Source organism: Camelus ferus, chromosome 1, assembly GCF_009834535.1.
Source record: "Camelus ferus isolate YT-003-E chromosome 1, BCGSAC_Cfer_1.0, whole genome shotgun sequence".
NCBI classification, from domain to species: domain Eukaryota; kingdom Metazoa; phylum Chordata; class Mammalia; order Artiodactyla; family Camelidae; genus Camelus; species Camelus ferus.
In genome coordinates this window covers 5,254,155-5,270,415 of record NC_045696.1, presented here as the reverse complement: position 1 = coordinate 5,270,415, position 16,261 = coordinate 5,254,155, and the positions used below count along the sequence as shown (strand labels likewise).

The 16,261-nt window shown below is 50.7% G+C and overlaps 1 protein-coding gene across 1 annotated transcript in view; it reads left to right on the top strand.

Moving 5' to 3' along the window:
* Nucleotides 1–10,638, top strand: part of PCP4 (Purkinje cell protein 4) — a 54,766-nt gene extending 44,128 nt beyond the window's left edge. Inside the window, exon 3 of the mRNA XM_032462928.1 lies at nt 10,231–10,638. Coding sequence (XP_032318819.1) covers nt 10,231–10,358 — 128 coding nt within the window. The 3' untranslated portion in view covers nt 10,359–10,638. The remainder of the gene's footprint in view (nt 1–10,230) is intronic.
* The last annotated feature ends 5,623 nt before the right edge of the window (nt 10,639–16,261 follow it).

Here is a 16,261-nt window from a genome sequence, read left to right as displayed (position 1 = left end):
GACCCAGTCGATGCCTCTGCCTCTGTGCTTGCCAGAGGTGGGAGCTTCCTTTGTCTGGCTGCCTCCCCTGGGAGCTCACTTCTGCCCTCTCAGATCCTGCCCCAGGGCACCTGTTTGGCTGGCCCTACACCTGGGCAGCCAAATTCTACTCCCAGGACACCTGTGGTGGAGGGAAAAGATGGAAGGAGAGGGAACTGGGCGAGCCCGTCGGCAGGTCCCCGTCTTGGGTGATAGCCCCGCATCGCTCATTGTCATTCACACGATGCACACAGCCAGTGCGTGCTCTTCTTGCGCCTCTAAACATCTTGAGAGAGAAACAAGCCTCGATACATTCTCTCCCCTATTTCAAACCCAAGGGAGGAATGCGAACCTCAGAAAGGCAAATCTGACCTCGCTCAGTCAGTTGGAACTTGAATTTGAGCCTTGTCTAGTGAAGCTGTTTCGCATCATACCTCACCTGCTTGTCTGTTTTTTCCCCCTAGAAGGTGCAGGCATTTTGGCTACTGTTATGAGCTGCATTGTGTCCCCTCCTAAAATTCATATGTTGAAGCCCTAACACCTAGTGCTTCAGAATGTGACTGGATATAGAAATCTTTAAAGAGGCAATTAAGGTAAAATGAGGTCATTAGGGTGGGCTTTAATCCAAGGTGCCTGGTGTCCTTAAAAGAAGAAATTGGGGCACAGACACCCACAGAGGGAAGACACAAGGAGAAGACAGCCGCCCACTTTCCAAGGAGGGAGGCCTCAGAGGAGCCTGGCTCTCAGCACCGTGACCTTGGACTTCCGGCTTCCTGGACTGTGTGAGGATAAATTCCTGTTGTTTAGGACGACCAGCAGCCTGTGGTGTTTGTTAAGGCAGCCCCAGCGGACTGAAACAACTAGGAGCCAGCTTTGCCTTTCCAATAGGAAAACTACTTTTTTTGATGATATTTGTATCTTTAAAAATCTTTTAAACTAATTTATTTTTCAATAGAAGTACAGTCAGTTGCAATGTGTCAGTCCCTGGTGTGCAGCACAATGTCCCAGTCATACATTGTACCTTTTTTTGTCCTCTTCCTAGACTTAGTGAGTTTGGGGGAAGTTTTGATCCATCAGTGTTTATTCTTTTTCATTGATCCCCCCAGATGTGCACTCATCTGATTACCTGCATGCCGCAGCGGGGTGGGCATCTTTTCTGAACAAGGGGCATCCACAGAGGGGTGGGAGAAACAAGATAATGGGAGTCAGGGGACCTGGAGGGTTGGCAGGAAGCTGTCGCTCTCAGCTGATGCAGTGAGGCTTTGCAGCCACACAACCCTACGTGAACCTGTGGAGAACATGGCCTCTCTTTTAGGACGAAAGAGAATTTCTCTCTCTCGGTAAAAACTGTGAGGACCGAAAGGGCGCTAACTTGGGAAATGGGAAACTGAGAGAGATGGCAAATGGGTTTTCATTTGGTGCGAGAACACGGTGGAGGCAGAAAGCCCCCTTGCTGGCTAATGCCTGACCCCGCTCATTAATCTCTGCCACTTAGCAGAGACCTGGAAAATTGCAATTCTCTGCACCAGCAGCCTCCGTTCAATAAATCTCCAGCCAGCGGGCAGGAGCGAGAAACCGCCCGGAGCGCGGAGCTGGGCGCCAGCCTGCTGGGATTCCTCACTCCGGCCCAGCAGAGTTAAAACGCCCACTGTTTCAGCTCGGGAACGACTGTCTGAAAGCTCTGTGGCCTCCCCATGTTTATTTCCAGCTTTTTCCAGAACGTGATTTTCTTGACGTTTCTTTAAATGGATGCTCCATGCCATCATCATTAGGAACTAGATACACCAGTTTATGACTGTTTTTCCTCTGCAGGAGTGAACCTTTTCCCTAACACTAGATGCCTTGTTCTCTGCGTGGATTGTGATCCCACTTGAGGCTTAAGGGATAAAAATTCCAATGTCTTACTTGTCCCTTTGCTTTCCCTGCCTGGAGGGCTGGGTGGGTCCTTGCAAAGGAAGCCGCACTGGCCCTGGTGCGGGAGGGGGCGGGCGGCCAGCCCCGGGGCCAGGGAGCCCAAGCCCTCAGGTGTCAAGGACAGCAGATGTGGAAGACGTGCGCTCTTTGCAACTTAACATTTCACGTTGAAAGAAGGTAGGGCATTCTGCAAAACTTGGCATGGAAACACCCTATTTGCAAGTCATACTTAAGTTAAATGACTGTTATTTCTTGATGGCGTGCTAAAATTCAGGTCCTTTTATAGTACGCTCTGTGCTTTGCCTCCTAATCAAGGCGAACTCCTACTCAGCACAATTATATCCCAATTTACTGCTTATGTGCGAATTTCTGATCTACAGGATTAGGCCTTAGGAGGTAATTTGTGTCTATAAAATAAGCCTTAAAATATGGAGGGTTATAAGCATGTAAACGAAAGCCATTACCTCTGTGTGTGTGTGTGTGTCTGCGTGTGTGTGTGTGTGTGTGTGTGCTCACACGCCCCTGTGTTCACGACTTACTGCCAGTATGACTAGGCAATGACTTTACATCATTGTAAGCATAGAAACAAATATATTTGATATATTTGAGTTCCTGTGATCAAGCGTGTGGCTCGGCATGACGTATTTTAGAACGACGCTGGATTTCAAACTTTTAAAATCCTACCCGGAGTTGTTGCAGGTCCATGAATAGCGCTGCTATGCCCGGGACGACCGGATGTCTGTTAATTTCCGAAGAATTTATGCTAATGGGTTGAAGACTGCCACTTAGATTATAAATGCATGGGTGAAAAATAGTTTTTTCAAAAAGTGAAGAATAATTTTTCAAAAAGTGTTGTTTCTCGGGGAGGAAGGGCATCTGCCACCTCTCCCACCCTGGCAGGTGGGCCTTAGGCTCCCCTGGGGGACAGGCCTCTGCCCCACATCCGCCTCCGTCCCAGAGGCCGGACCTGACCACTTAAAGCATGCACACCCGCTCTCCCGCTTAGCACCCTGCTTTCTTCGTGGAATTTCAGAAATTCTGTTACTTATCCGTGCATTTACCTTCTAATTTTTTTTTTCCCAGGAGAGCAGGGTCTTGTGTGTGTCCCCAGCTCTCTCCCAGCTCCTAAGACAGTGAAGGGCCCAGTCAAGACGTTCCAGGCCATTTGCTGAGTGATGGAATTGGGTGTAAATTCTCCTGGACCGCCTGGTAAACGGGCAGATTTTCCAAGCTGGTAGACCATACCATGTGTTTCCACTTGGACTGTTTAAGTTTCTTTTCTCCCCTGAGCCACGTGAACTGGTCCACACAGAAGGCTGTCCTCCTGGCCTATGTCTAAGGAACTGCAAGTAATGATAGACCAGGGAAGAAAAACAAGATTTGGAGCAAGACAGGAATTCTGAATCAGCCGTTGGCCGCCACTCACCGGATGCTCTCTGGCAAGGCACATTACCGTCTCTGCGCCTTTGTAAAATGGGGACAGTGGATGTTTCCTGCAGATGCCAGATGAGACACAGAATACAAAGCTCCTTTAAAACCTATAAGGCCCCGAAATTAGATTAGGGGCTATTATGAACTGAGCTGTGTCTCCTCCCAAATATATACACTGAAGTCCTAACCCCCAGGACCCCAGAATGTGACTGTATTTGGATATAGGGTCCTTAAAGAGATGATTCAGTTAAAATGAGATCGTTAGAGTGGGTTCTAATCCAATCTAACTGGCGTCCTTAAGGAAGAGGAAGAGACCAGTTCATGTGAGAACATGGCCAGAAAGCGGCTACTGAAGCCAAGGAAGGGAGCCTCAGGAGGAACCACGTCATCTGAAACCTTGGTCTCGGGCTTCCAGGCTCCAGGATTTGGGGAAAATAAGTGTCTGTTGTTTAGGGCACCCAGTCTGTGGCATTTTGTCATGGCAGCCCTGCGGATTCCTAAAGGTGCCCAGGAAGAGCCGGCTGGTGGGCTGTAAGGCTGATCTGATGACCTCTCCTCTAGTGCTAGACTGTGTGTTTATCAGAATCAAGTCACGCCAACGGGACTTTAGTGCATCAGACCGTTTTCCCGTTCGATGGATTTTCATGACCACATCAGAGACGCGTAATATCCATTTGGGATTGTCTTCACCGCGTAGTAATTCCTTCCTCCAATATTTGCGATTCTCTATTTTTCATTTGCTGTCAAATGGTCCGTAAAAGAAAATCCACTTACGTCTGTGAGGGAGGAGCTCTTTAATGCTCCATGAAGACTGGTTCTTATTACAGTGACCTCTTTAAGAAGGGCTACCTGAACATTTCTCTTATGATGTCGTAAAATGCCAAACAGCAGAGCCATTTCCTGTCTCGGCTTCTGCAAGGAAAAGGCAATAGTATTCCAGGAAAGTGGCATGAGAAACACCTAGAGCCGTGCAGGATGTAACTCTGAACAGGACTGGGTTGCTTCCTGGTGGGGAGGTTGTGGCATTTCCGAGTCCTCAGATGTCCCGAGCCCCAGGGGGCGCCGTTTCTCCACTGGGCTCTCGTTGTCGGCAGAGCTCTGTGCTTTGGTTGTTTGAGGGAGTTTCTGCCCTTCAAAGGCAGGAAGGTCTGGTGGCTTGGGGCTGCTTTGCAGCTTGCCTTTTGTTCTGCGAGAGAAGACGGTTGGTGACATAGATGGATAAAGGAGAGGTAGACGGTGTGGACCGTGTCTGCTGCCCTGCCTGACAGATCCTGGTCCTCACATCCGTAGACTGCCTGGTGTCTTCGGGACCCAGTGCTCCAGGTAACAGACCTGGCAGTCTGGGTGAAGTCTGAAGGGCACGTGGGGGCCCTGCCCCTCAGGCACACAGAACATGGCCGTTTGGGGGTCCCTCTCACACCTCCTGAGCCATACAGTCAGGAAGCTGTTTTCCCTCCCATTCTCCAGGGCGGTTAGCAAGCCCTCTCTATATTAAATCAGCCGACGGGAATGGATAATCTCTAGACCATTCTCCTGGTCAGCTTCAGAGCCCCCTCACGGTGGGGACACACAGAAATGATAAACTTCCAGAGCCCGAGAGAGCTACGAAGGACAGCAGCCATGCGCGGTCCTGAGCAGTTTACAAAGCACACCGGCGAAACACTGCCCGCTTGGGCTGGGAAACCACCGCCAGGAACTGAGTGCCAGTGCGTTTTCCCTTCAGGCGGGGAGTGCTAAGTAAAACTGTCAGGTGCAGCCCACCCCGGCCACATGTGAGCCGGCAGACGTCTTCATGAAGCGGCAGCAGAGGATAGGGGTGGGGGTGGGCCGCAGAGCGATCCGGCACGAGGACGGCTGTGTCCCCGGCACGGCTCGCTCTGATCCGCCGCCCCTTCTGCTGGGGCCGCTGTGCTGAGCCGGGCGCCCCAGCCGCGGAGACCAGTCTCAGCCCTCTTTTGCGCCTGTCCCGGGTGCCCAGCCACAGGACTCGGGAGTCGTGGGCTGCACCGGTCTTTAGGCGTAGGAGTCTCCGTGTCCTGCTCTGCTGAGCAGTGACCATCCCAACACAAGCCCAGGGAATGCCACCCGCCACCCCAGAGCCTGGGCGGGGCCTGAAACTGCCGCACCCCTGCCTGGCTGTGTTTGATGGTTGCGTGGCCAGAACGGGAAAGCATTCCTTTCCCCTTTGCAATGGGGCCTGAGCTTCCAAGAGTCTCACCGCTGAGCAGACACAGGGCTCCGGCCAGGCCAGAGAACCACGTGATGGCCCACATCCTTCTCTGGCAGGGCAAGTCCTGCCCAACACCACTGGGCCCGCGTTTAATTTACACCATGGCCTTGATCTGCATGTGACGCTGGTGGCTGGGGGAGCAGGCTTTTAAAAAATAATTTTACTTCTCCATTTTTGAGATGAGCAAACTGAGACCCAGAGAAGCTAGGAACTTTCCCGAGGTCACAGAGCAGGCAGAGACACCCCCCAGTCCACCCTGAACCCACACACCTGATTCTGCTGGCTGCCTCACCTGGGTTGGGAGGGTCTGAGTGTTGGGGGGAGTCAGCCTCGCCCCCCCAGGAGGCCAGAGGGCGCTGTCTGCATGATGTGAGGCCTGCCTTCCATTTACCCCTCACCCTGGCGCTGGGGGCAGGCGCTGTCCTAGGCTTGCAAGGGCCAGAGCTCCCTGGCGTGGGAACCACCGTCACCGGGGAAGGTGCCCACCTCTGCACCCCTGTGTGCTCCGTCTCCCCGCCAGGGCCCTGACTGTTTCCTGCAGCCCTTCAGACAGCGCCTTCTGATGTCATTCCACGTGGCCGTGTCTCCCAGCCAGGAGAGAGGCCTCCCAGCTTCTTCCCTGTGTCCCCGTCCCCTGTGGGCGGTGCTCCCTGTGTCCTGGCCACGGAACTTCTTAGTCTCCTCCTTTCGAGGCCTGCTGCATGGAAATATAACGGTCACCACCAAGGGCCACTGGTGTGGCCCTTCGGGTGAAGGCCTGCACTGGACAGCTGCCTGTCTCATTAATGAATGGACTCACTTGTCATTATTGGTGACCCATTGAACACCTGCTCTGTCCTGTGCTAGCCGCTAGAACCAGACAGATGAAGTCTGGGACTTTATGGAGCTCACGCTGTGGTGGGGTGAAGGACCACAAACCAGGGAGGAGAGCAAGAAGTGAAATCGGATGGTGACTGCTCCGAGAGGAACCCTAGTGTGGGGACAGGGGATGGGGTGCGCCCTGCAGGGGCCACACCCCCCAGGACCCTTTCTGTCCCCAGCAGGCGTGGCTGAGGTTCTGCCTCTGGGCTTCAGCTGGTGCTGCCGGTGGGCACCCCAGCTCTGCCCTGGAGGGATGGGGAGGGGACCTCTCATACGGCTACCCTGCACCCCTCTGTTGCCACCATCGCCCTAGGTCGTGGGAGGGGAGCCTCGGCAAGCAGCTTGATGCCTGGGATTTGTGCAGGGCCTGGGGCTCTGTGGCCCTGGCTGGCTCCCTCCAGACACCCTCCTCCGTCTCCCTTTGCTCCTGCTGAGTCTGGGGTGCTCAGAGCTCTGCTTTTCTAGCTCTCAGGACCACATGGGCCATCTTCCGGCCTTAACATCGTTTGCATTCAGCCCTGTGACACTGAATCTAATTCGTTGTCCCTTCTCCACCACCATCGGGTCCCCCTCCTGCTTTGCACATCCCTGGTCAGCTCAGAGGAAGGACTAACAACTGCAGACCATCCCCCAAGAAATGCTTGACTCTACAAAGTAAAGGGAAAGTAACGATTCCCGAAATATTAGTGGTTTCTGTTTTAAACCCTGGAACATTTTTTCAAATGAGGAAGCAGTTGATGTATCACTTTTGGCTGAAGATATTAGTTTAAGACATAATTGTGAAATTCACTTTTATGACCCGTCCTTACTGTCTCATTATATATTCCCTAAATATACATAATTTTCTGCCTCTTCATTCATCATTTGTCAAAAAATAATATTGGCTGTTTTCTTCCATTATCATAAAAGGGAAAAGATGAACCAGGCCGTTCTGCAGCCTCAGGCTGCAGCCACATTTTAAATCTGAAAGAGAAATCTCCCGTTGCCTTTCGAATCAGAGCTCGTTCTGCCCCTTTGCAGCCATGGGACCACAGACGCAAGGGTTCCTTTGGGAGGAAAAGGACTTGGGACTCCAAGCCTCTTATGCCAATTCCTGGTGCAGAAGGTCCGGCCCTTCCTCCCTGGCCTGGGCAGGGGAGCTGGGGTAATTTGCACTTCAGGTTTGCCAGGTACGGGAGCTCCAGTCCCAGGCTCGTGGGATAACGTTAGGGAAATATTTTTAAAGGATGGACTTGAGCCTCAGGAAACTTGTCCCTCCCAGTGGTCCTGCCCCTCAGTAGAATCTCTGAGGAAAGCGCCCTGCGGTATGGATTGAAAGGCGAACAGCTACCCGATGCCATGAAAGACAACCCCACGTATTCTCTGTATCATCTGGGATCTCATGGGTTAAAACAGATCACCCCAAGTAGTCCCTAGACATCAGCGCACTCAAAATCTCTGCGCTTGTGAGCCTTGGCAGTCAATCTAGGACAGAGGAAAACAGTTCTACTGATTTAGGTGATTTAGGTCACGGACTGATCAGTCCTGCGAGGATTATAAAGTCCTCCCTTCCCAGATGGAGGCGGGGTTGGAAGGCTTGGGCGCAACCTGCTTGGTCTCTGGGAAAATTGAGAGCAGCCTGCTGAAGGGTCTGCAGAGGAAATCAGGCAGCCAGAGGCATCTATCTGTCATCTGTCTGTCTGTCTGTCTGTTTGTCTGCCTATCTATCTACCTGCCGACCTACCTATAGAGAGAGAATAGGACAGAGTTAGCAGGAGAGAAGGAACCTGCCTCACTTATATGTAATCCCAGTGTCCTGACCCTCTGTGCCGGGCGTCCTGCCTGAGCACTGTCCTCCAGAGGCACTGAGACAGGTTGTGAAGGATTGGACCACATTTAGGTTCAGTGATGAACTCATGCTGTCTGGTGACAAAGTCAGGAATAGAGCCCTGTCCCTGCTCCCTGGCTGGGCTTCTTCTCCTGCCTCAAATGCCCCTGATTCTGCCGTCCCCAAGCTGGACGTGCCCTCATGCTGTGGGGCCCCTCTGCTCCAGGTGTGGAAGCCCAGGGTGTCTATGTTGCTCTCAGCCCAGGTACCAAGCGGTGGGTTCTGGCCCCCAGTTCTTCCTTGAATTAACTTGAGGGCCTTGCTTGTTACTTCATCTCAAGTCAAGTAGCTGGATCTCCGTTCTGACTGTATCCTGGAATCATGTGAGAGCCTTCCAGAGGAAACTCTAATCCGAAAGGACACATGCAGCCTAGTGTTCATAGCAGCACTATTTACAACAGCCAGGATACGGAAGCAGCCTAAGTGTCCTTCGGCAGATGACTGGATAAAGTTGCAGTATATGTATATACAATGGAATACTACTCAGCTATAAATAAGACTAAAATAACGCCATTTGCAGCAACACGGATGGACCTAGAGATCATCGTACTAAGTGAAGTAAGCCAGAAAGAGAAAGAAAAATACCATATGATATCACTCATATGTGGAATCTAAAGAAAAAAAAAGACACAAATGAATCTATTCACAAAACAGAAACAGACTCACAGACATAGACATCAAACTTATGGTTACCAGTGGGGAGGAGCGGGGAGGGGAGGGATAAATTGGGAGTTTGGGACTTGCAGACACTAATTACTATATATAAAACAGACAAACAACAAAGTCCTACTGTACAGCACAGGGAAGTTTATTCAATGCCTTGTAATGTCCTATGATGAAAAAGAATATGAAAAGGAATATATATGTATAACTGAATCACTATGCTGTCCATCAGAAATTAACACAGCATTGTAAATGGACTGTACTTCAATTAAAAAAAAAAAGGTACGGCTGTTTGGCCCTGTCCCCAGGGAGGCTGGTCTATCTAACTTGGTCTTGTTCTCAGGAGCTCTTCCCGCCGTGGCCATACAGAGGGGCAGCCCTGGGTCTGGGGTGGGTCCTCGTGTCTGTATTTAAAAAAACCGCCTTTGACGATTCTGATGATCAGCCTTCCCTGGACTGAAGGAGTTTTGAAGGTTCTTCCCTTCTGTGACCAGAGGGCTTTGTTTATTTGTCTGTGTTCAGCATTTGGATGGAAAGCTACGCAGCACAGGGGGCAATCAGCACATGTTATCACCTCGCTTTGGTTTGTATCTTGTTTTCAGTGATCATAACTGTGAGTGATCTCAGTCTTCTGCCTTAGCAGACGAATTGCTAAGCCCACGTCATTTGGAACAAAGTGTAAGACTTGTGAGAGTTCAGCCTAATTGTGAAAGTCAAAGGGTGTCATCTGCCTGTGACAATGATGGAAACACAAGCCCTGATTCACTAAGTAAATCTCATCAGTCATAGAGGCATGTGTGCACAGAAACTCAGAGACTTTGTTAGCACAAGCTGTTGTGAGCATCACCAGCCATCAGCTCCACGTCTGTAGCACAGTTTACATTACCTATACGTGAGCAACCAGGGGTAAGGAACAGCAGAGCTGGCATTTTAACACTCTATGTAAAATGTGGCCGTGAGAAACAGACAATCACACACACAAGGTATCTAAGAGGTTGAGACCGTGTCCTTGAGTTTCTTTGTCCCTCCCTTGCAGGTGTAGAGTTCAGGCAGCCTCAAGCCGGCTGCTTCTGAGCTCTGATGAGGCTCAGGACACGCTCCACTGTACTTTGCAAACTAGGTCTTGTGCTGGGGGTGGTGAGCTTGAGCCCCGTGGTGCACCCGCGGCTTTGCTTTCCAGGGCTGCTGTCTGTCTTCCTGCGTGCAGCTCGGTGATTGCCGTCTGTTTGTGTTTTTCTTGCTGCAGATGGGCAGAAGAAAGTTCAGGAGGAATTCGACATCGACATGGACGCGCCAGAGACAGAACGCGCGGCAGTGGCCATTCAGTCTCAGTTCAGAAAATTTCAGAAGAAAAAGGCTGGCACCCAGTCCTAGGGGGAGAGCGCCTTCCTAGTCTGCCAGAAGACACCAAATTCACCCATCATCTGTCAAGAAATTAAAAGAACCAACCCCCTAGAGAGAAAGCGCCTGCACCTGGTACCCATGCACCCAGCATCCCACAATGCATGTAGAGACCCGTGATATTTATACCCTCGTAGGAAGGTGTAGACAGTGCCGTTGTGAGTGGCTTAAGCTCTGTTTATCTCCAGTATCATTCCTCCTGCAACTAATTATTTTCCTTGATGTTATAATAAAATGGAGTTAAGATGTGTGATTACAGTGTCTGCCTCCGTCTCTCCCCTTGTATTAATGCGGGCAGTTACCACTGTTAGAAGGGACTCCAGGCCAGGTGTTTGTTTTCTTCTCCCTCTAAGAAGAGTTAGAGCTGAAACAGGGCCCTCTGTGAGGAGCTCTCCTGCTGAGAAGGGGAGACCTGTTCTCAGCCTGCTTGTCCCATTTGGAGAGTCCTAACTGCTGACTGGCAATGGAGATGTGTTTTCTTCCCATGTTGGAAATAGAGTCTTGGACCCTGAGGGGAAGAGCAAAGATTCAGAAGGTTCCCTGGAGAATTGTGACTCATCAGGAGAACAAGAAGTGGGAGGGGGGCTGCGTCTGTTGGAAGGGTGTCGCCCAGGCTCACACAGCAGGTGCCTACAGCTTTCCGCACCTGTGGGGCTCCCGGGCCCGGTGGCTCTCTGGTGGCCCCTAACGCCCCCTCTCCCACCCTGAGCGCCTTACGCTCTTCAGGTAGCGATTTGCTACCTGCTAGGATTATTTAGCACAATCTGCAGTTTGCAGAAGCTGTGGGTTCTCCCTCACCCCATCTCGTCCCCTGCAAACCTTGTAGGTAAACTGCTTCCCACACCCCGAAGGGTAAGCAGTGAGGAGAGGGAGGCCTGCTACATGGGGCGGGCGCTGCACCGAGTCGGGAGCCAGGGGGCTGGGTGCGTGCCTGCTTTGTGGCCCCAGGTGGCAGGAGCCCCCAGTGCCCAAGTCTGGCTTTGAGTTTGCGCTTTGTCACGTGAGAGCCTGACATGGAAGCTGCATCCCGAGATGCTCTAGGACAGCATGGCGCACCGCTGTGGGGCGGCCGTTTTCTTTCCTTTGCCAGAAATTAACCAAGGATCAAGGCAGAGCCTTCCACTAACCAGAAGATAATGCAAAAGGGAGGAATCGTGTGCTGTATGTGTGTGTGTTCACACACGTATGCCTGGGGGTGACAGTGTAAAACACGGAGGTTGGAAGCTACCAGTGGGCAAGGCCACGACTCGCTACTCCTCCCACGGGGCCCCCAGCCTGGGGGCATGGCTCTCATACTCAGACTTGGGCGGCCAGCAGACAGGACCCCAGCACTCAGGATTCAAAACTGGATTCATTTCTGACCTACGGGTCAGCCAAGTGACCTCAGAGAAGTTATCTACCTTGTGCAGCTGGATTCTTTACCATCAAGGTGGTGATAAAATCTACTTGGCAAGGTGGATGGAACATGTCAGGAATTTAAAATGGCTCAAATGGGTGTCTGATAAATGGAAGGTCATTAATAGTAGACCCATGAGGTAAAGAGTCAGCCATTGCTCCACCACCAATATCCTTTTTCCTAACTCGATCCAGTTCATGGGACTCAGCTTCTCTTGGTCACAGCCAGTTGGACCAGCGGCGGGCGCCCGACCCAAGATGGGGCTCTGCCAATCAGAAGCTTTTCCTTGTGAGTCAGAACAAAGTGACTTGAACTGAGGCAGTTAATGGGAGGAGACGCCAAGCAGGGGCCAAAGCTATTGCTGCTGCCGGTCACAGCTGCGGAAAATGCTTAAAAAATAAACTTTTCTTTCCTTTTTTGCAAGAAAATGCAGAAGTTCATTTGGAGCAAGATGCAGGGAGATGTATGAAAGGATGCCAAGCCCAAGATATATGGGCCCACGAGAGGCGGAAGGGCAGCCCCGGTTGAGTTAGTCATTTGGTTGCCATGAGCAAAACCCCACTCACGTGACCCGATGAGAGAGAATTATTCAAGTCATCCAAGACCAGAACATCCAAGAGAAAAACAGAATGCCACAGGAATGCAGAATTACATTAAATTAATAACTAAACTGGGCACAGTGAGGGGAGAAGAACTGATGTCTTTATCTTATTGTCTATACAGCATTTTATGACCTTTTCAGTCAAGTTTGGTAGATACAGATATATCTTTCTTCATATAGGTCTTGCACATTTCTTTTGTTCTATTTCTAGGTATTTCAGAGTTTTTGTTGTTCTTCCAAATAGAATCTTTCCCCAGAGCATTCTCTGGCTGGTTTTGCTATTTTCTAGGAAAACTACTGATCTCTGTATATTTAACTCTAGAACTATACATCTTACTGAACTATGGAACATCCGGTCATTTTTCAGTAGATTCTTGAAAGATTTCCAAGTAGATAGTCCTGTAAATAGTAATTTTGTCTCTTCTTTTCTACTGTTTTTGGCTCCTCGCTTTATTCTTGTCTTGTCTACCTTCCACTCCATCCTTGTGTTTGGAGGGACATGTACGGACTGTTTCCATTTCAAGTGACAGTGAGAGACCATCTCATGCATGAGGTAGGCATTTTCATAGGTCATCTAAGCTTGATTTTAACTTCATAGGTCATCTTTTCCCAAGTCTGGTAAGCCCCTTTTATGTACCTCTGAATGCACACATTTTATGTAACCTGAGATTTAACCTTGATAAACTAATATGATTGTAAGGGAAGATTGGAGAGGGAGAAAGTGATTGGGTTAGAGCTTATTTAGGGCTTGTGTTTAGGGTGAGAATGCACATTAATGGCATGTTAAGGAGGTTTCACTTGATTCCAATTCAAATCACGGATGAGTAAGGTGGGGTTGCTTGGTCATTCTGCAGTGTCCAGTTTCTCAGCTTCCACCGCTCTAACAAAATGCCATAAACTGGGGGGCTTACCCAATCGATATTTATTTCTCATAGTTTTTGGGGCTGGAAGTCCGAGATCCAGGTGCCAGCAGATTTGATTCCACAGTCAGGGCTCTCTTCCTGGTTTGCAGACAGCCTCCTTCTCGCTGTGTCCTCACAGGGCGGTGAGAGAGGGAGAGAGCTTTGGTGTCTCTTCTTATAAGACCACTGATCTCATCATGGGGGCCACTCGCACGGCCTCCTGTAAACCCAGCTACCTCCCACAGGCACCCATCTCCTAACACCACCATGCCGGGAATTAGGGCTTAACCCTGTGAATCTGGGGGGAGGACACAAACACTCCATCCACTACGTCCACCTTCTTGGGAGCAGGGCTCGCCAGTTCTCCTGGATGACATTCACTATAATGTGCTCGGACTGAGCAACCCCCTGGACTTGACCCACAGCCCTGCTGACTTACTGCTGATGTGTTTTCACTGCCACTGTTTCCTCTGAGTCGCTGCTCTGATATTGGCTCTGCTTTTCTTACAGCTGTGACGGCGGACTCTGCTCACTGCCACGCGGCCCTTTTTGAAACAGTTTTTCTTTTGCTAACAGATACTTAATTGAATAAGAATGATACTGCTGCGCTTTATGTGACCTCCCCGGGAGTCAGGGGTCTGCAGGGCAGGGATAAGGATGGATTAGGGCAGGACCCCATCAGGCTCTATGGATAAAACAACCAGAGGATTGTTAAAAGTACAACCCCTGAAGGCGTCCTCTCTCTGCTCCTCGCCCTGTAAAGCTGATCTGAATATGGAGATTTTCAGCCCCAGTGCTGCTGGTCTCGCTATTTCTATGTGCTGGTGCTGCGGGGTTGCTGCCCCTGAGAGTTTAGAAAAATGCCATCACTATAACGACGGCCACTCACAAAGGATGGGTGGATGGAGAAGTGCTTCTCCGTTAGTGCTTTCTGGGTTTTGGGTAGGGGTTTTTCTTACAGCCCCTCAACTAAAGAATCATTTCCTAGCCCACCTGTGAGATGAACTGCCAAGCTCCAGTGAGACAATTGTCTTTTCCCAACCCTGTCTTTGACTTGTGAGATGGATTCCTGCACAGAGACAAGTTGACGCAGGTAAAATCACAGTGTTCACTTAGACTGGGGGAGTCTTCCGTGCCGTGTTCTTAAGTGAACCTTTCTGATGCCGAAAGCATCACCCTGATTGCACATTTCCCTCTGGTGCAGACATGGCCACCCGCATCCAGTCCTCTAACCATCCACAGTGGTGCGGAAGCCACAGATGGAGCATGTCCAGCTTGAGACAGGAGAGCTTGTGCCCCACTCTCTAATTACCCACTGGTCCAAAGGGCTAGAGAAAGCGGATAACTGGGAGAGAGACATGCCACTCCACACTGGAATCACTTTGTCGTTCCTGTGATTCCTCCACTTTGCACCCACGGCCCTCTTTCTAGGATGTTCCCCTGTGGCAGCCAGAGTAGTCTTTTAAAAATGTGCATCTGATCATGTCGCCTTTTCTTGCCTTCTTGCCCCCACGCTTAAAACCTTGCACCAGCTTCACTGAGCTCTTTGGATAAAGCCAATCACCTCGATGTGTCCTGTGAGGACCTGCACTGAGCTGATGTGTGACCTTCTGGAACAGCTGAGATAAAACGTACAGCTGGGAACGATCAGCCCCCGAATCCTGGAGGCTGCGCCCGATAGAAGCTTATTTCCCACCAGTGCAGAGCCTGAAGCAGGTGTTCCGAGTCGCGGCCATTCTCCAAGTGGGAGATGGCATCAAAGGTCTGCAGTGAGCCAGGCTTAGAAGGGACGCAGAGCAGCTCCCCTGGTCTGAACGCAGACACGTGGCCACGTGCAGCAGGAGATCAGCCTAGCCGTGTGTTCGGGGGGGAGAGGAAAGACACTGCACTTCTGCCACAGCCCCTCCCCTCGCACCCCATCCCACACATGAGGGCCTGTTCTTGAAGGCTCTTATTCAATCTTCAATTTCACAGGCATTTATGTGATTCTTCGATCCGTGCTCATCACCTCCTCTCAGCTCCACCAGGTCAGGGACGTCCGTTTGCCGGCAGGTTAGTTGCTCGGTAAATACTTGCCAAGAGAGTGCGTGAATAAACCCGTGCCCACGTTTGCTGCGAGCAGCCTGCAGGAATCGTATCTGAGGGCCTGAAGACCCATATGTGAGAGACATAGAGGAGCCCCATGTTTCGTTCAGTAACAGCCAAGAATGACCCTGCTTGGTCAGAGTTCAACGTCAGCCTGTACTCTTCATTTTACTTTCTTAAGAGGGTCTTAGAAAGGCAGCGCTGTTGAGGATTTTCTTGTCATCTGAGTTTACGATGGATAGACAGATATAAAATGGGATCAAGACAGACGGACAGATGGGCACTTAGACATGTACATTCTAGGCCACTTTCCTCCTAAAAAAAAAGCAAACAGATCCCCAAGCCTGTAGTGGCTGCAAAGACAGCAGGTTTCTGAACACTGCCAGTCCAGGATCCTGCTCAGCATATGTTTTTGTCATCCCTTCCAGGTGGAATGTAGCCCCTCCTCTCCACCCACCCTTCCCGGGGAGCAGACTACCCTGCACCTGTGGTCAGCAGAGCCAGACTTTGGCCCTGACTCAGTCTCTACCACCAGTGCTGTCCTGGGAAAGAACCATAACTTCTTCTGGCTTCAATCCCAATCTCAAAAGTGGGTATAATAGAGCCGCCAGGGTGGGAGGGAGGGAACGGAGTCCCTTCTGTGTCAGGCTGAAACAAACCACTGGGCACCTGATATGTGTGATCTCATTTAATCGTAATCATCTTATGTAGTAGGTGTTTTATCCCCACTTTACAGATGAGAAAACTAAGGCTCAGGGAGGACCAGGAAATGCTTAGGGTCATGCAGTTAGTGAGGGGCGAAGTGGGATTTCTCACTTGGCTCTGACTGGAGAGCCTGCAGTCTTTGACACCTGTATCAGCCAGTACACGGCACTGAAAACCAATTTCTTGT